The 20,356-nt window shown below is 39.9% G+C and overlaps 1 protein-coding gene across 3 annotated transcripts in view; it reads right to left on the reverse strand.

Moving 5' to 3' along the window:
- The window catches only part of hivep3 (HIVEP zinc finger 3), an 80,651-nt gene that overhangs the window by 11,114 nt on the left and 49,181 nt on the right, over positions 1 to 20,356 (reverse strand). For all 3 annotated transcript variants that reach the window (XM_031896893.1, XM_031896894.1, XM_012957355.2), the window contains 2 exons: positions 16,767 to 16,826; positions 10,578 to 15,772 (listed from right to left, as the gene is read on the reverse strand). In XM_031896893.1, the coding sequence (XP_031752753.1) occupies positions 10,578 to 15,332 (4,755 nt within the window). In that variant the 5' untranslated portion in view covers positions 15,333 to 15,772; positions 16,767 to 16,826. The remainder of the gene's footprint in view (positions 1 to 10,577; positions 15,773 to 16,766; positions 16,827 to 20,356) is intronic.

Below are 20,356 nucleotides of genomic sequence, written 5' to 3' on the forward strand. Positions count from 1 at the left end.
ACTGGCATGTCAGAGTACCGGGAAAATCCCCAGCAGGCCCGGGGGGAGTTGGTCCTTCCCCATTTTGCAGCAAAGAGCATTAACTCCTTAATGCCTTTTCCAGGTTCAAGCTTGTGTCATTATTTTTCCCTAGTTGTAATCTTTTTCAGAATGCAAAAGTGTAAAATTCTCAAGTGCTATAAAATCTGTTAGGATAGGACAGGGCTCAACAAATGCACAATAGGTAGGACATATGTATTCTGCCTATAATTTTAATATATTCATAGTTCCCATTTTTTTTTTGCTAATACAAAGCATTAATGGAAAATTGTGTTGTTATTCACATAGCTCCCCCACCCACAATGTAATTTGTTCAAATGAGATCTGTATAAACAAAACCTGTCTTCCCTAAGCTACAGACATAGGCTTCAAGATAGGGAGCAACTAATTATTCAAATGGAGATAATAAGCTCTGTATAAACAAACACTGCCTTCTCTAAGCTGAAGCCTTCCTTAGAGTTTTAGATAACGAGCAGGTGACTGTACAGAAGGTGTATCTGCCGACTGCTCATTCCTGCTTGACATGCGGCAGGAAAATATATCTGCATTCTGCAATTTGGACATAATATCTATAAACAGGCCATACACAGACCAATAAATAATGGGTAACAGATGACTGATTACAGTCTATTATCATGTTCCAAAATTACACAATAATCTCAGTATGCAAGATGTCAGTGTTGGTAACAAGCATTTTCATTGATGAACTCCATAGTAGCTGTAACAAAGTTTTTGGTCTGTAGTAGGGGCAGGGCCACCATTAGAAAACTTAGGGCCCTGTGCAAGTTTTAGGTCTGGAGGCCCTCCCAAAAACACAATCGCATAGTACCCATTTTTTGGCCACACCACTACACTGAAAAATTAATTAGCAGTTAGGCAGGTTTTGCTAAGACAAGAGGTTGAACTTGATGAATGTATTTTATTAACCACAGGTACAATGACACAAACTCATAAATGATTTTACTTAAAAGCATGGGTGTAACTATAGAGGAAACAGATCCTGCAACTGCTTGGGGGGGGGGCGTAGGCATTATAGGGGGTCAGTGGGATTTTGACTGATAAGCGACTGCAATATATGATTATGGAAAATGAAAACTGTTCACAAATTTAAGTGGGCCTAGTACTCTTGCTGTGGGATCTAATATAACTTTGCTTTATGGAGGTGACAGCTCAAATAATAAGTATAGATCACAATAAATATAGTTGATGTTACTCTACAATTAGCAATTCATATAAATAGTAAGTAGATTAATGTACTAAAGTGATACTGACGTGAAAAAACTACTTTTCAAAATATGAATATACATAAAAAGCTACCTATAGGTCGTGTTGACGGTTTTTCGCTGACAGGTTTGCTTTTCTAAGTAATTGTTACTTGAAGTTCCTAAACCTGACTGTTTTGCCAACCTGACTGTCTCTTCTCAGCCTGTCAGTTATAGCTTCTAATGCTAACGGACAGATATGGCCGCCCCCTCTTTGAGAAACATGGGAGATCAGACAGGTAATGTAAAAGCACCAGGCAAATAGTTTTATGGCAAAATTATAAACTTCTTGCAAAAGACAATGTTATGATAGATGTAAAAAAAGATTTAATTTGTGGTGTCAGTATCTCTTAATAAGTCAGTCAGTTCATTGGTGGTCCGTGGTGTTTAAACCCCGACACACCTGCTGTCCCTGTGAAGCTGCTCTTCATTGCTGTTGCTTAATATGTAAGTTCTGTAAATTATTAAGTTCTGCAAGTGTTTACGGTAATATGTAAATTTCAACATAGTTTAAGCAAATTACCCAGCCGCCCCCTTTTTTTAATCAAATTTTACCTGGGGACCCAGGCAACAGGCCCCCTTGTACCAACCCCCCCCCCCCCCCCCCCCCGTCATGCTGAGAAAGTTATATGAAGGGCTAAGGATCCCTTTAATATATGAAAGCTCAGTTCCTATTTAATAAAGCAAAGACTACTATGCCTTGTTCTAGCCCTGCCAAAAAGGGTAGGACATCTGAGTTGTTAACATTTCCAAACCACATGATGGCACTACAAGAATAGGGTTTGGTATACAGTTCATTCCCTTGTGATGTCACTTTAGAAAGCAGAATCTGGCAATAACAATTCACATAGAATTTGCTATTTTCAGCATGAGTGCGCAAAACCTGTCATGGAAAGTGCGGCCCATCAAACTTGTCTATTTCTATTCATACAAATATTTTCTAAGTTTTCACCACCATTTTCTCTCATACTATCGCTTAATATATAATTATAAAATATACTTTTTAGCACTGTTCTGTATTTGAAAAAACATCAATGGAAAATACATGTAATATCCAAAATGTAAAAAAAGTCAGGATTTTATATTTCTTGGTCTTCTATTGTTTCATTAGCAGGAATAACAATAATCTCAGCAAACTGGATTTGCCTTATTTAGTGATTCCCTTAGGGTAGGCAACTAGACGTTCTGCAGTCCCACTAAATCTCCTCCAAAAAACATTTGAATCTAATAATCACACACATACTGGAGGACAGTCAGACTGACCTCGATAAAATGTATTGTCACCCACACTGGAGTAGACTTACAGTATATGACAATAAATCCTGTGTGCCATTACCCTTAAACAGCAATTAAAGTCTAAATAAAAACTCTCCTCTTACTTTTTCTGATGCCCAAGGGCAGTGCTGTCCAACTTCTGTGGTGCCAAGGGCTGGAATTTCTCTAGAATATATAGTGGAGGGCCACTAATGGAAGCCAGTTTTGACCACATACCTTTGGTGGTAGTGCAGCAAAATCCCAAATGGTTGGTGCTCACTGCAGGGATATCAACCATCATTCATATGTGAAAGAATTATATTATGTCATATTAAGACTCACCCTTAAATCCATACGCCTCCTCCTCCCCTGTGGATAGCACAGCAACTCCCAGAACATAATTACACACCTTAGGGGACATTTAATGGCTATTTCCAACTACTAATAAACTCCCAGAACAAATCTCTGCCAGATTCACCTCCTACAGGCAGCATAGGGCAGACAGAGCATGGCACACACAGGAAGCATAGGGCAGACAGAGTATGGCACACACAGGAAGCATAGGGCAGACAGAGTATGGAACATACAGGCAGCATAGGGCAGTTAGATTATGGCACACACAGGCAGCATAAGGCAGGCAGAGTATGGCACACACAGGCAGCATAGGGCAGGCAGAGTATAGCAGACACAGGCAGCATTAGGCAGGCAGAGTATGGCACACACAGGCAGCATAGCACAGGCAGAGTATACATAGTTATAGTTACATAGTTACGTAGGGTTGAAAAAAGACCATTGTCCATCAAGTTCAACCCATCCGAGTAAACCCAGCACACAACCTATACTAACCAATCTATACACTCACATACATAAACTTTATATATACAACCAGTAATACTAACTGTAGATATTAGTATCACAATAGCCTTGGATATTCTGCTTGTTCAAAAACTCATCCAGGCCCCTCTTAAAGGCATTAACAGAGTCTGCCATTACCACATCACTAGGAAGGGCATTCCACAGCCTCACTGCCCTCACCGTGAAAAACCACCTATGCTGCTTCAATGGAAGCTCTGTTCCTCTAATCTATAGGGGTGACCTCTGGTGCGCTGATTGTTTTTATGGGAAAAAAGAACATCCCCCAACTGCCTATAATCCCCTCTAATGTACTTGTACAGAGTAATCATGTCCCCTCGCAAGCGCCTCTTTTCCAGAGAAAACAACCCCAACCTCGACAGTCTAACCTCATAGCTTAAATCTTCCATCCCCTTTACCAGTTTAGTTGCACGTCTCTGCACTCTCTCCAGCTCATTAATATCCTTCTTAAGGACTGGAGCCCAAAACTGCACCGCATACTCAAGGTGAGGCCTTACCAGGGACCTATAAAGCGGCAAAAATATGTCCTCATCCCTTGAGTCAATGCCCTTTTTTATACAAGACAGCACTTTATTTGCTGTAGTAGCCACAGAATGACAACTTGTGATCTACAAAAACCCCTAGATCCTTCTCCATTAAGGATGCCCCCAACACACTACCATTCAGTAGATAGTTCGCGTTTATATTATTCCTACCAAAGTGCATAACTTTGCACTTGTCAACATTGAACCTCATTTTCCAGTTTGCTGCCCAGTTTTCCAATTTTGTCAAATCGCTCTGCAAAGCGGCAGCATCCTGCATGGAACTTATAGTTTTGCACAATTTAGTGTCATCAGCAAAAATAGAAACAGTACTCTCTATGCCCACCTCCAGGTCATTAATAAACAAGTTAAAAAGCAAAGGACCAAGGACTGACCCCTGCGGTACTCCACTAACCACACTGGCCCAATTAGAAAATGTTCCATTTACCACCACTCTTTGTACTCTATCCTTCAGCCAGTTTTCTATGCAATTACAAATATTATGTTCTAGGCCAATATTCCTCAATTTGATCATTAACCTTCTGTGAGGTACTGTATCAAACGCTTTAGCAAAATCTAAGTAGATGACATCAACTGCCATTCCAGCATCAAGGTTCCTGCTCACCTCCTCATAAAAGGCAACTAAATTAGTCTGGCAAGATCTGTTACGCATAAAACCATGCTGGCACAAACTAATAGTATTGTGAACTGCAATGTATTCAACTATCCTATCCCTTATTACCCCTTCCAGAAGCTTTCCTACTACTGATGTCAGACTAACAGGCCTATAGTTTTCAGGCTGAGAACGAGATCCCTTTTTAAATAACGGCACCACATTAGCAATCCGCCAGTCTCTCGGCACCATGCCAAACCTCAACGAATCCTGAAAAATTATGTGAAGAGGCTTGGCAATCACAGCGCTCAGCTCATTTAATACCCTGGGATGAATCCCATCCGGTCCTGGACCTTTGTTTACCTTTACATGTTCAAGTCTCTTTTGAATTTCCTCCTGAGTGACCCACGCGTCAGTAGCTAAATTACTAGCACTGGGTATATTAAAAGGGAAGCCTTCATTATCTGGCTCCTCAGATGACAGATAGACAGATGAAAAATAAGAGTTCAAAATTTCTGCTTTTTCCCCGTTCTCATCAACCAACGTACCTCCCCGTGATAATAAAGTTCCCACCCCTTCTTGCTTCATTTTTTTACTATTCACATAATTAAAAAATAATTTTGGATTCTTTTTAATCCTAGCTGCAATATCCCTTTCCATCTCTATTTAAGCTTGCCTGATAGCTTTTTTGCATGCTTTATTTGCTTCCTTGTACCTGATGAAAGTTTCCGCTGTCCAAGCTAACTTGAATGCTTTAAAAGCACGTTTTTTATTACCAACCTCGACCTTAACTCTTTTATTCAGCCATAAAGGTTTTGCTTTGCGATGCCTCTCCTTGCTTACAAGGGGAATATACTGTTGTGTATACTTGCAAAGCAATGTTTTAAAGATGTTCCATTTTCCTTCTGTGTCTAACCCCATGAAAAGCCTTTCCCAGTTGACACATTGCAGAGATGCCCTTAAACTGGCAAAGTCTGCACGTCTAAAATTGAGCGTTTTAGTTACTCCCTTATAGAGCTGTCTCTGTAGCATTATCTCAAAGGAGACCATGTTGTGATCACTGTTCCCCAAATGCTCACCCACACAAATGTTAGAGATAAGTTCAGTATTATTAGATATTACCAGGTCCAAAATAGACTTATTCCGAGTAGGTTCTTGAACCACCTGAAATAAAAAGTTGTCATTTAGCATATTTACAAACCTACTAGCTTTTTCTGACTTAGCCACCCCATTACTCCAGTCAATGTCCGGATAATTAAAGTCCCCCATAATAACAACTTGACCCAATTTTGAAGCCTCCTCCATTTGCAAAAGTAGCTGGGACTCATCCCCCTCATCTATACGGGGTGGTTTATAGCATACACCAATGATCATTTTCTTTGTGACCTTCAGCCCTACTGAAATTTCTACCCAAAGAGATTCAACGTTTTCATTTGTAATGTCTTTATTACATGGCTTTAAATCTGACTTTACATAAAGACAAACCCCTCCACCCTTTTTAATCCCTCTGTCTCTCCTAAAAAGCGTATACCCATTTAAATTCACAGCCCAGTCGCATTTTTCATCCCACCAGGTCTCAGTGATACCAATTAAGTCAGTACTCTGCCTGCCCTGCCTGTGTGTGCCATACTCTGCCTGCCCTATGCTGCCTGTGTGTGCCATACTCTGCCCTATGCTTCCTGTGTATGCCATACTCTGCCTGCCCTATGCTGCCTGTATGTGCCATACTCTGCCTGTCCTATGCTTCCTGTGTGTGCCATACTCTGCCCTATGCTGCCTGTGTGTGCCATGCTCTGTCTGCCCTATGCTGTCTGTGTATGCCATACTCTGCCTGCCCTATGCTGCCTGTATGTGCCATACTCTGCCCTATGCTGCCTGTGTGTGCCATGCTGTCTGCCCTATGCTGCCTGTGTGTGCCATACTCTGCCCTATGCTGTCTGTGTATGCCATACTCTGCCTGCCCTATGCTGCCTGTATGTGCCATACTTTGCCCTATTCTGCCTGTGTGTGCCATACTCTGCCTGCCCTATGCTGCCTGTGTGTGCCATACTCTGCCCTATGCTGCCTGTGTGTGCCATGCTCTGTCTGCCCTATGCTGCCTGTGTGTGCCATACTCTGCCCTATGCTGTCTGTGTATGCCATACTCTGCCTGCCCTATGCTGCCTGTATGTGCCATACTTTGCCCTATTCTGCCTGTGTGTGCCATAAACTGCCTGCCCTATGCTGCCTGTGTGTGCCATACTCTGCCCTATGCTGCCTGTGTGTGCCATGCTCTGTCTGCCCTATGCTGCCTGTGTGTGCCATACTCTGCCCTATGTTGCCTGTGTGTGCCATGCTCTGTCTGCCCTATGCTGCCTGTATGTGCTATACACAGTACATATAGTGACACAATGCTGGCACTGTTCCTACAGTCTGTCTGAGGTGTGAAGAAGTGAACAACGTGGGGGATTACAGCCTGGCCCGCGGCCACCAGCTGGACGGCACTGCCGTAGGGTACCAAATCCCTAAAAACTCTCTACCAAAAAACCTTTATAAATATGATATGCTTCATTATCATTTTCTCCCAATTTTCTTTCCCAGCACTGAACTATTTCTGGATCAGTCAACTAGACCATGCTATCAATAAAAGACTGATGACACAACACAAGCCACCTATGCAGTAGAGAGCTAAAATAGCCTAGTGTACAAGTGTCATAAATATTAAGCTAACTGTGATGCAGGCAAAATAAAGATTGTACTAACAATGACCATACAGTAATTAGGAGCTTGTGAAATGTAGACATTTAAGGCATAGATGAATAACTTAATCTGTGACAGATCTAATTTAATATATCAATGACTAAATCATACAGGTTGTTAACAGGGTGACAATTGAATTTGCTAGTACAGATATGGGATCACTTATCCGGAAACCCGTTATCCAGAAAGTTCCAAATTATGGAAAGGCCATCTCCGATAGACTTTATTATAAGCAAATAATTCTAATTTTTAAAAATGATTTCATTTTTCTCTGTTATAATAAAACAGTACCTTGTACTTGATCCCAACTAAGACATAATTAATCCTAATTGGAGGCAAAACAATCCTATTAGGGTTATTCAATATTTAAATGATTTTTAGCAGACTTAAGTTATGGACATCCAAATTAAAGAAAGATCCCTTATCTGGAAAATCCCAGGTCCCAAGCATTCTGGATAACAGGTCCCATACCTGTATATGGTTTATTGTTACATGGCTATACTTGTTTGAAGAAAAACACATTGCAGTTTACCATGTGTACTTTTTCACATAAACCTGTGTATCCATAGGAACACTATTGCTGGCCCTAATATCTCCCCACAGGAATCTTTTATTAAATTTTAAAGGAGAAGGAAAGGTACAATCACTTCTAGGCACCCCCCAGTGAGTGTAATCACATAGCTTATACCCAGGGCTATTGCTCCGCACCAGTACAGGGTAGCTGCAAGACAGCAATCCTCTTCCTTCTTTTCTCTTTGCACCACTTACGCATGTGTAGTAGAATAAAAAGCCATACTTTAACAAAAAAAAGTTGGCTTTTTCTCTCTACATGCTCCATGAGAGAAGGAAGAGGAACGCTCGTTCACAGCTACCATGGGCTGGTGCTTTTTTTGTAACAGGAGCAACAGCCTGGGGTATAAGGTAAGAAATTACAATAATTTGGGCATGCCTAACATTTTGGCACCCCCAGTGATTTTACCTTTCCTTCTCTTTAAGAGGTTGTACATTCAAATATGAAAATTTTTATAATTAAAGCAAATATAATTCTAATATTTTTCCATTACATTTAATAACACATTTTTCATTAATTTAAAGTTAGTTTTCAATATAATTGCTATTGAAAGGAGTAACTATATATTGCTATTTCCTGGCTTGCTGGTCTTGACTACATGTACCATTGAAACAATGCTGCAATAATTAGTTCCACCCCAGCCAAGGTTTCTGTTTGCACAATGTTTAGCATGTTCTATGATTAATAGACCTTCAAAGAAAATAGCATAGACCATCCAGGTGATGCTTTCAATAGCAATTACATTTGCTAGTGTAAAAAAGTGTCACATCAGGGAAATACTTTATGAATTATAGATTTGTGGGTCCACAAAAAACATTAAATAAAGGTATGTTGGATTAAGGATTCACTGTATCAACGTGCATAAGCTATGCTACACCACACCCTTAAAATGCAGGAGTCAGTAAAACAGAAAAGGGGTTGCTCATCTTCAGTGTCCAAATCTTATTAAATCACCAACAATGCTCTCAGCTTTTTCTACTTGTTAAATCAGTCCTTCTTCTGTCTTTCTAATCAGTTTTTTTAAGGGATGGGAGTGGCCTATTTTGAACCTGACACACTGAGAACTTTCTATATGCTTTCATCATAACGCTGGTCACTGTCATGGGCACAGGAAGCAATGTCAGATTGACAGGAGACACAGCCAATAGGGGTTAAGCCTGCTGCCAGTACCACCCCCAGCACAGTGTCTGTGAAGAAGTGAAGGATCAGCAGAGGGATGATTCTGAGGGGAATATGTCTTCAGCTGCACATTTTTTGATAACTATATATATGGCATAGATTGTTCTATTAATGTTAACTGTTAGATTTATGAATGTTGTACAAAGGTGAACAACCCCTTTAAAAGAGAACTAAAGCTTAACAACAAAGTGGGCTAGAAATGCTAGACAATATGTTTTAGGCGTCTTTATTAGTTCAAGGCAACCAATCACCTTTTAGAAGCCGTTGTTCTGTGCCTCTAAAGGTGTCCCCAGTAGGTCACCACCTTCTTTCCTGCTGTTTCACATCATATGCTCTGGGCTGTTGCCAGTGTTCTGAGCTTAGGAACCAACTCACAATATACATTATATATTAAAAAAAAGTCATGACACAAGACTAATGAGAAATTAATTTCTTCTAATCAGCTTTCTAGCATCAGCTTCTATGACAGACAAACCTCATGTTCTGCTTAATTTCCCAACAACCCCAAAGCTTCTCTTTTCAACAGCAGCCAAGAGTCAATGAAAACGTTGTAGACATACTCTGTTACAGGGCTAGGCTAGTACAGTAAGTACAATATATGAAATACAGCATTTATAGGCTTTAAGTCTCCTATAAATGTACCATTTAGAATAGGTAGCCCCCTCTAACATGCAACATTCCCAGCACAAGGTCATCTCACTACATACAGTAGTGTTCACTAGATAGAATCCATGCTACAGAATAATCCTTGATCTCAAGTTACCTAGATCCACAGAACAAATAAATAAAGTTTATAATGTCCTGGGTTTAGGAAGGGTCCTGCCTATTACAAAACATAAATACAGTTTGCACTACAGGGCTATATAAAAGGCTCACTCGTAGCAAAGGGTTTCAGTGCTACCACAGGCCCCCAACACTTACAGAACATCTATCATACATCCTTTCTATTTAGCTGGTAACACACTGGTCATCATTTCTGACCACATTGTGTCACTATCTTTCCAAATATGGGCCCCCAATTAAAGATTCAGCCAAAACACAGTTTGAGAAAAGCATAAAAAACCCAGTGTTGCTCAGGGTAATAGAAGCCCCTTTATCAGTAGATTTATGTATATTTTTACCATTAACTCTTTTTTAAACTGTGTGTTTTTCTACCACATTAACCAATTGTTCTCCATCATCATTATTTTGTGCAATCAAAATTGTAAACATTTGTTTCCTCATGCACCTTTAACATAAAACTTTTATGTACTTTATAAGTTCCAACATAAATTAATTTTGCAATTTTCGCCCTTAAATTTTGTAATGCCATCTATTCCTCAGTACATTTAAATATTATTTAACCACTGAATCTGTCGGTGAACTTTGCCTATATGGATTCAGCCTTTACAATAGTTTCATCCTTTAAACTCCATCAATACAATTTTTTGACATAGAAAGCAATTAAAAAGAAAGTGCTACACATGCATTTGCACTTTTAAGAAGGAGAATATGTGTTTTGGATTTATTTATGGAGCAATTCTTACCTCTGTCATTTTGGGTTTTCGGACTCTGGAGGGCACAACCAAATCTGTGTCAGAGTGTGTGGTATCGGCTGTTGTATAGATCTCAGTGCTAGTCTTTTGCTTGGACCTTAGCAGGGAGAGTGCTGCCCTTGTGGATATGCCTGGAAGGTTGGGGTTGTACAGACTGATGCACCAGCTACCGTAAACAGAAGCCCTTCGGTCGGTTTGCTGGGCATGATTTGGCTTAACATAATTCAAGTAGCACCAACTGACATTAGTGGTTGTGTGCAGAGTAGGGAAAGTCTGCACCTTTTTAGTTTCTGTAACTTCTGATCCACCCGGCACATAAAGGTTGACCGGTACCCTGGTGCTCAAAGAAGTGTATGTGGAAAGGGGTTCAACAAGTTCCTCAGGATGTTCTGTTTTAACAGTTATTTTACATGAATATATCTGCTCTTTATATTCCTCAGGTGACTTGGTGTGGGATGGGCCTGCAAGTGTTGGAGATAGACTTTTGCTGCTGGCTTTTGGTGATGAATCCTCATGGATGGCTTGGCAGGATGGCAACTGCTCTAGCCTGCCTTTTGCTAAGCTGACAACTGTATCAGTGCTTACTGTTCTACCTTCATCTTGTGCCTTCAACATCTCACAGTGCCCCCCCTCTTCTGGGACATTTTCCTCTTTCACTCTCTTCTGCTGCTGAGTCTCCATTGTAAGTTCCAAGCTGCCAGCAGGAGATAACATTCGTTTACTGCCCCCAACAGATGCAGAGCTTAGATCTGATCCCAGTGCACTTTCAGAAGATGATGCAAGTGGCATATAGTGGGTGGTTTCCACCTTTGTAAATGGCACCCTAAGATAGGGTGTTTGAAGGAGATTATCCTGATGTACTGGTAAAATATGTGCCAAATTAGAGCCATGAGATCCTTCAGACTGGTTCTCAAGCCTCTGTATAACTAATGCAGATGGACTGCAATGTGAATGGGTAACTAAGATTTGAGAAAGAGTGGTATACATTGCACTACCAATGGACGGCATATGTGTTTGAAGTCTCACAGGAACCACAAGCGAAACCACTGGATCTGAATGTACAGTAACCCCCTGAGAAGAAGGCTCTGAAGTGAGTGGACTGTGAGATGGGCAATGCAGTGCCTCAGAGAAATAATCTTTGTGTGGTGATACACTAGATACACCAATGGGAGGGGGGATAACTGATTTTAACTGAGAATAATGTCCTTCAATTTCAGTTGGAGTTGACAAAGCAAACTGGGGTTGTACTGGAATAAATAAAGTTGGTGAAAATGGTGAGGATCCTGGATAAGGCAAGTGTACATATGGAGGCAGCTGTCTGAAAGAAGTACCCATAGTTTGTTCATTTAGATGATGTGGTATCTGAAGATGATCTGGGTGAAGTAGTGCAATAGGTGGTCTGTGAAAGACAGATGGAGTAACTGAAGGAAGAGAAAATGGAGCAGAAAGAATATCAGACAGTGGCTGAGAAGGAAAAAGCTCTGAAGATTGTTTAGGTAGTATTAGGGGATGTGGTAAAACAGGAAGCTGATGTGATAAACAGGCTTTCTCTTGTAATTCAGTATTGGGCTGAACTGCTTTAGGAGTTTGTTTTGGTTGAGGAGAATCACTCTTCTGATCCTTTTGTGAAGTGACAGAAGACTGATAGAAAACACTTTTAGCAATGATATGGCTAGATGAAGATGGCTGCTCTGTTTCACTCCAGTCTCTGAGCATCATATCAGGTTCATGTGCTACATGTTTACTAAGGGAAGTCTGACGGATGGAAAAGCATTTTCTCCTTTCCTGAGCAGTAGGACTGGATGTTGAAGCTGGGGATGTTAAATTTCCATAATCAAAAGATTTGCTTCTGTTTTCTGATATCTGAGGTGTTTGAGACACATTAGGAGTCTGTTCTGATGCAGATCTTCTCATCTCTCTTGCATGATGATGATGTGAGGGCACAGTTAGCATATGATGACCCTGAGACTTAGAAGGTGACTCAGATGTTTGACATTGCATCTCAGCCTTAAAGCCCTCCTCCCTTTCAAATGAAACCGAACGGCTTGAGGCATGGGAAACACTGCTTTCTTGGCTTGGACTTCTTGTAAGGGACATAGATTCAAAGCTGGATTCTCCAGAGGACTGGGTCATCTCTGCTAAGCGCAGTCTCTTCTTTTTTGGAGGAAGTTTCTCTGCAGGTAGCTGAGAGAGTGTCTGACTTCTCTGAGGCCACTGGAATTCTTCTGCTTTTCCCTGCTCTTTGGGAGGTGGCTCAAGATCTGTTTCGGATTTATCTGGTTCCTCTGTTACTAAAATTTCTGGTACCTGAATGTTGTGCTGACGAACCAGTCTAGGCTGCAATGAGTGAGGAGTGTGTCTTGCAGAACATAAAGATGCTAGTGCTGCTGGTTTATCTTCCTCATCAAAACTGCTTAGTTGTTCCATTGACTCTGATCTCTCAAAGGAACTGGTATGCTGGATAACTGATATTTCTTTAGAGAGGACAGCCTTTTCTTTACTCTCCAAGGCTGGCATTCGACACTGCACATCAGACACTGAAACTGATTCACTATAATCTGTGGCTGTCTTCCCAGCATCCCTATGTATGTTTAAAGCTCTATCTGATAATGTGAAGGGGGATCCTGGTGCTACAGAAGTTGCCTGACTCTCAGGCATATCAAAAGATTGACTTTCTTCATCATCACCTGGACTCTTCACTATTCTTCTTTTCCTTATAGTAGACTGCTCTAGGCCTGGACTGACTTTATAATGGAGCATATGAGGCCATTTTTCATGTTCTGTAAATCCTTTTCTTGTTTCCACAGACCCTTGATCACCAGCAATTTGTGGTTTTAAAGTCTGCAGTTCTGAGCAATAGTATTTCTTATGAGTTTCGTAGTTGCCCCTTTTCTTGTAACGAGCACCACAAATATTACATTCATACAAGCCCTTGGCTCTTCCAACTTTCCCTGACTTTTTAGAAAGCTCACTTTCTTTAACTTCCAGTTCATCTGATGGCTTGCATGGGGTATCTTTAATTACTGAGCTACATTCCTCTGAGGTGTACTCCATTCCCAAAGGCAGCTCAATTGCTGGTTGTCTCTTCAGAAGCCGTGGGTGTGAGGAGAAGACGTGGCTTTGGCTCGAGACTGCAGGTTCAACAATCCTGTCATCAAATGAGTAGCTTGCTCGGAAAGTGTGTGGAGAGCTTATAGTGCAGGCAGAGGAAGGCATTGAGTGGCTTCGGAGAAGAGGCACAGTCTCTGTGGCACTATGAGATTGCTTAAGTGATAAAAATGAGTGCTCACCTTTTGTTTTTTCGGGTAGGCATTTTGGATCAAACTGGAAAGGGTCTCGATACAAAGCAGCTTTTGGAGATTCTATACTGCTCCGTCTTGATAGTGAGCTTCGCCTTGGTTTTACACTGTCAATCTCACTGGTATCTACCACAGCCTCATTAATAGTAATGAGCTTGGTGATGTGTTCAATGACCTGAGTCCTGGGCACTGATATAGGCCCTATACTTGGCTTTTCTTCAGTAGGTCCTTGCTGAAGAGCAGGTGTAGTCATTGTCGATCTTTGCCCAATTCTTCCACATTTTCCCAAAATTATTTCTGCATAAGATTTAGCATTGGTGTTGGGCGGGCTAAGCTGCTGTTCTGCACTTTCTGAACGTGAAAAATAACCTGATTCTGTGCTTCCTTTGCTCCCTGGGCTGAGAAACATCTGCTCTTCACTTGCCTTTTTTCTCTCACTAAGCCTCAAGGCTAGTTTCTGTTTTATGGTATGGGTGTCTTCTGATTTATGAAGAGGATCCATGGAGGGGTCTCCAAATTGAGTAAACTCCTCTGGTTTTATGGATACAGATGGATGTGGTACAGAAGTAAGTTCATGGCTCAAAACTTTCTGGCCTACTATAAAGGATGAATGACATTGCTTTTGTCGTGGAGAGAGCTCTGTTAGGCTTAACATTGTGCTTGTCTCTTCCTCAGAATCTGTGCTTTCTCCTTCAGTAGGATAATCAATTTCCTCACCTCCTAGTTGCTCCATCTCTAAACAGGGCGGATACATCTCTCCTCCAGTTTCTGAGGCCAGACCAGCTTTTATTCTGTGAGCATGAGATTTCCTATGTTTGTACAGATTGCTTTTTGTTTTGAAAGAAAATCCACATGGAATGCAGGGGTATGGACGCTCCCCTGTATGAGACCTGATATGTTTTTGGAGAACACTGGGCTTGGCACATGGCCGACTGCAGTACTGACAAATATATTTGCCTGGTTTTTGAGGCTTCTTTTCTTTTTTGTGGGGTTCCTCTCCTTGTTTAACAGAAACCTCAGTTGGTCGGTGAAGATAAGTTTTCTGAGAAGGGTCCTCTGTGGGACAGGTAATCCTGGCATGTAGGGCAGAATAGGAACTGGATGGACCTGGATGTATTGGATCTACAACTTGCCATGTCGACCCTTCAAGGCTATGATCTGGTGCAGCCCGGGGAGCCATAAATGCTGGTGATGTTGTCTGTGACTTTGACAGCTGTTCACTGAGTGGACCTTTGGGTTTGCACGGCCTCCCTACCCTTCTGGGGGGTCCCTCTCTTGGAATTTTTAAGGAGCTTGGAAAACTCTGTTGTACAACAACTTCCCCTGGCGGCTTAGAAGGTAAGCCTGCTGGAGATGATGGGACCTGTAAAGCCTCTTCTTTGGACAGCCTTTTCCTCACACCTTCCTCCAACTTCCTTGTGCTCTTCTGGCTTTTCTCTGGCTCCATTACCTACAACAAAGGCTCCCAGTCCTAGGTTTGTAAAGTCCTGGGGGACAGCACGGACTAATAATCATGGTAAGAGTTGCTTAAAACTTGCATTGCAACTCCTGAAAGCAAAGCTTAAGAGCAGAAAATAGTTTTTTTTTTTAACTTTTAGTCACTTTTAGTCTTTTGTGAAATGAAATAAAAAAAAAAAAAAAAAGAATCCAAGTTTCAGTTTTTGTAATCCATAATAAGTCATTTAAACCGCAGGACAAGCAGGAAGTCGTCTAGTACAAATTTAAACTTTTTAGAAAATTTGAGTCTAGCCATTTTTATCTCTTCATTCCTCTTCCAAACTTTAACATAGTCTTTGAATGTATCTTTTTAAACAGTGCTTGGTAACTGCAAAGTGTTCACTGCAGTCATATAAATGAGTCCCTTCTCAAAGTTTTAGCACTGCAGACCTATAGGAAAATAAAATTATAAATATACTTAGAACATGACACATACTTTTCTAATGTCTAACAGAAAAAAACACACCACAATTATATATATTGACAAAAATATATTATTATATTATATTATAATATATTATGACTATATTATTATGTAACTATTATATAATTATCACAAATGAAAAGGGTGGTTCACCTTTAAAGTAACTTTTAGTGTGTTAAAGCATGTCATTTTCCTAGCAACTTTGCAATTGGCCTTCATTATATATTCTATAAAGTTTTTGTGTTATATGCCTTCCTTAAATCCCAGCTTTCAAATGGGGTCCCTGACCCTGGTAGTCAAAAAGCTATTGATCTGCGAGGTAACAATTGTATTGTTATTGTTCCTTTTTATTACTTATTACTTATTTTATTACTCGGGACCTGGAGGCGTTATATGCCTTGATTTAAGAAAGTTCTCACAGCAATATAGAGACATTCACATTTTAAATAACTTTTAGCAAGTTATCAATGGGCCAATTCTAATTAACTTTTATAAATTTATAATTTTTGTAATTTTTTTTTTTCTTTTGAATGTATGCTGTTTACATGTATGTGTAAATGTTATTATACACACACAAAATTGTTTATATACAGGATTATACATAAATGTATATACAACAATTAAATAATTAAGTAAATAAAATAGTATTACAATTTTAACTCACTGTGAGAGGTAAAAAATAGTTCTCTTATAGGGACACACTTATCAAAATGTGAAATTAGAGCTCAACACAGTAAAATTCACACACTTTAATTACTATGGGTTTGTTAAAGGCATATTTATCAATGGCTGAATTTAGAATTCCCCATTTGATAAATACACCTCTACAAATCCTATAGGAATGAATAGAGAGTAGGCGAATATTTACCAAAGACAGGGTCTTAATGATTGTGCTTAGAAATTAACACTAATAAGAGTTTAATTCTATAATACTGTTCTAAATAAAACCAATTTATGTACCACTATTCAGTGCACTGGTGCTCCTTCGTGTAAACTTCATTGATCCAACATGTGGGTGTTCTAAGAAGAGAAGAAAATGTAATGATTAAGGCAATACAACAAAGATTAAGTAATTTTGCAAATGGCCTAACTTCTTTTGAGTGTTTTCTCTTACTGAAAAAAACACCAATAGCAAATTGTCACATTAACCTAACTAGTTTTCTGGCAGAGACATTTTTATTTAAGAACTATGTGTAGAGGGGTTACAAAAACAAAGTACAAACATGGATGAAAGAGTTAAAAACAAAATGCAAAAAGACAAGACACACGAGCAAATGAGTACTAAAGAAAAAAACAAAACAGCCACATAACTGAAGGTCATGTATTAATTTAGACAGTAGCTAGTTTCAGAAAATGTTACTTTTTAGTAACAGTTATGTTAGCTATAAAGTACCTAAAATGTGTTCCACATTGTAGTAGTAGTAATGGGAACTGACGCAAACACTTAACAAATACATATTTGGGGTTAAGTTTGGGTATAGCATGTTGAGGTTAAAAGTCACGGAGTTTAAAAAAGCCACTGGCAATATACCCTATTACATTGGTTCCCTAGATGCAGGGCTCAGTGATTTGGCTTTGATTCTAGCTGGAGGACAGTAGGGGCAGACTTGGGTAAAATGGCTTTCTTCACTAGATACTCTGGAAAGGTCCATTAGATCAAGATGTGTTTAATGCCTTAGATCAGTGCTGTCCAACTGGCGGCCCACAGCCCTCTCCTTGTTTGGTCCCCCATCTTTCTGGCTGCTGTGATTGCTTATTTTTGTGTAAGCTTTAAATGGCATCTGTACTGAGATAAACTGGCCCCTGCATTGTTCACACCTCAGATTGAAGGCTGTAAGACCTGTATTGTTCACATCTGTAAGGCCCTGCATTATCCACATCCATAATGCCACACATTGTTTACATCCTTAAGGCCCTGCATTGTTCATACCCATAAAGCCCTGCATTGTTCATATCCGTAAGGCCCTGCATTGCTTGCACCAGAAGACCTAAGACTTTAGGCGCCAACTTTGTTCATCTGTTCACACCTCAAACAGACTGTAGGAGCAGTACCGACATTGTGTCACTATACGTAGTACAGAGTATGTGTTTGCCATACTCTGCCTGCCCTATGCTGCCTGTGTGTGCCATATTCTGCCCGCCCTGTGCTGCTTGTATGTGCCTTACTCTGCCTGCCCTGTGCTACCTGTGTTTGCATACTCTGCCTGCCCTTTCAGATGTTTGTAACATTAATATGAGCTTATGAGAACCTTGACCAAATGCTAGGCCTCAAAGCACAGACTGAACTGAATAAGGACACTGCCCTATTACACAAAGCACTACAAATTCTGAATTTCATTACATTACCCACACAGATTAACTCCTTTATTGTGTTTGTGGATTCTATCTACCTCCATTGGCTAAGACTATAGTCACACAGGGCTGTTTGTTGGCTTCTGCTCGTGTTTGCACTAACAAGCACTGCACTGGGCAGTTTGTTAACAGATGGATTGGAGCTTGGTACTAAAATGCGCATTCGTACATTTCCTCGGCAAAATCTGCTTTGTGTGTCTGCATGCAGACAAACACACTGCAGACACAAGAGCGGGCTAAGCATAGTCGATTGCGTGTTTATACGCAAGCTGGGAAAAAAATACTATATAGTGCCTATTAATTGCGGGGCATTTTACTTTAAATGTGACATTGTACATTAGATGGTATTTGGTGGCAATATCCTTAGGAGCATAGCAATGACAAGCTCTTTGTAATTATATTAATATATCTGATGCTTATCACTATATTAGATAAACAGGAGGCATCTCTCTTTGTCAGACAGGTGCTGAGATTTCTCACCTCTGAGCCGAACAGAATATGCTTCTCTCACCCTCTATGCTGGAAAAAACTGCTAGACTTTTCACCAGAAACAACTGCTCAACTGTGTGACTGATTGAAACTGCTCATATATCTGTGTTAAATAGAAACTGGTCATGTCTTGATACCAAATAAATTGTGCTAATTCCTGTGCCAGTGAGAAGGTGCTCCTCTCATACAGGATTTAAACTGTGTATCTCTCTGTAGATTACAGAAACAACTCATCTACAGTATCTGTGCTGAAAAAAGGCTACATACTGACACGCACAATCTTCTTTCCACTACCCAAAGCTATTTTGCTGAACACCTAGGGTCAGAGGGTTTGAAATTCAAAGAATAAGTGTATAATCACTGGCAATGACTAATTGGTACATTTCCAGATAATAATATTCAGTAAAAGTGACAGCAGACAGAAGGCAAGGCCAGTGTATAAGGACTGCAATAGGTATATTTCTTTCTTGTTTCTACAATTCTTATATTATTGAACATACACATTAACCCAAGCCCCAGTGCAGCCAGCCTGCCAGATATTCTAAGCAACATTACAATGCAATGCAAGCTACCTGTTCTTGCCCAGACATATTAAAAATGAGACATTCCAGTGCCTTGTTTAAAGACTAGTGGTCAAAATAGATTTGTACAGAATTCTTGGGACATGGTGTTTTCCAGATGGGACTTTTTATACTGCTAAAAATATTAAAAAGCAACAACTTGTTTTAACTTGTTCGTTACCATCAATTTATGTACAAGGTACTATCTTATTGTAACAGAGCAAAAATATATAAATAAGAAAATATCAGGACATTATGGTAATTTTATGGATAATGGGTTTCTGTATAATAGATCCCATACCAGTCTAGTGAAAGGTAGTTTCAATTCAATGCATTAGGAATACATGTTATGTACAGGCAATAATATCTGTAAAGTAGATGACTGGTGTGTCAGTGTTTGTAAAGGTGGATTAGTGACATAATTATACACAATGTATATTATACATGGTAGGTAAAGCACATAGTTTTTGTATGGGGTGTGTTATCCAGAATTCTTGGGACCTGGGGGTTTTGGACAAGTAATTTATTAACTTAGATCTCCATATTTAAGTCTACTAAAAAATCCTATAAACACTTAAACACTAATTAAAGCCAATATTTAGGGGCCGATTCACGAGTTCAAATCCCAAATGGGAAAAATTCGGATTGGATACAATAATTTCTGAAGATCGCAAATATCATGAAAATGCTTACAGAAAAATCGTATTAGTCACGATAATATTGTATTGGCGATCCGAAAGTCACAAAATTTTTGTACCGAACGATTGTAAACAGCGACAGAACCTTTCCGAATTTTCCGCACAAGAATACGAAAAAGTTGCGCGGGCGCCGAAAAAATCGTCGAAAATACGCTCAGAGCGCTCGAATGAACGCTGCGAGCGTTAGTGTCTTAATAAATCTCCCCCTTAATGTTAGTTGGGATCAAGTGCAAGGCCCTGTTTTATTTTTACAGAGATAAAGGAAATAATTTTTTAAAATTTGAATTATTTGATTTATAATGGAGTCTGTGGGAGATGCCCTCTAATTCTGAACTTTCTGGATTACAGGTTTCCAGAAAATGGAAATCCATATTGGTGGAAAAACAATCCTGGGTTTAATAAATGTTTAAATATGTTTTAGTAGACAAAAGAAATGGAGATCCAAATTAAG

Source organism: Xenopus tropicalis, chromosome 2, assembly GCF_000004195.4.
Source record: "Xenopus tropicalis strain Nigerian chromosome 2, UCB_Xtro_10.0, whole genome shotgun sequence".
Taxonomy (NCBI): domain Eukaryota; kingdom Metazoa; phylum Chordata; class Amphibia; order Anura; family Pipidae; genus Xenopus; species Xenopus tropicalis.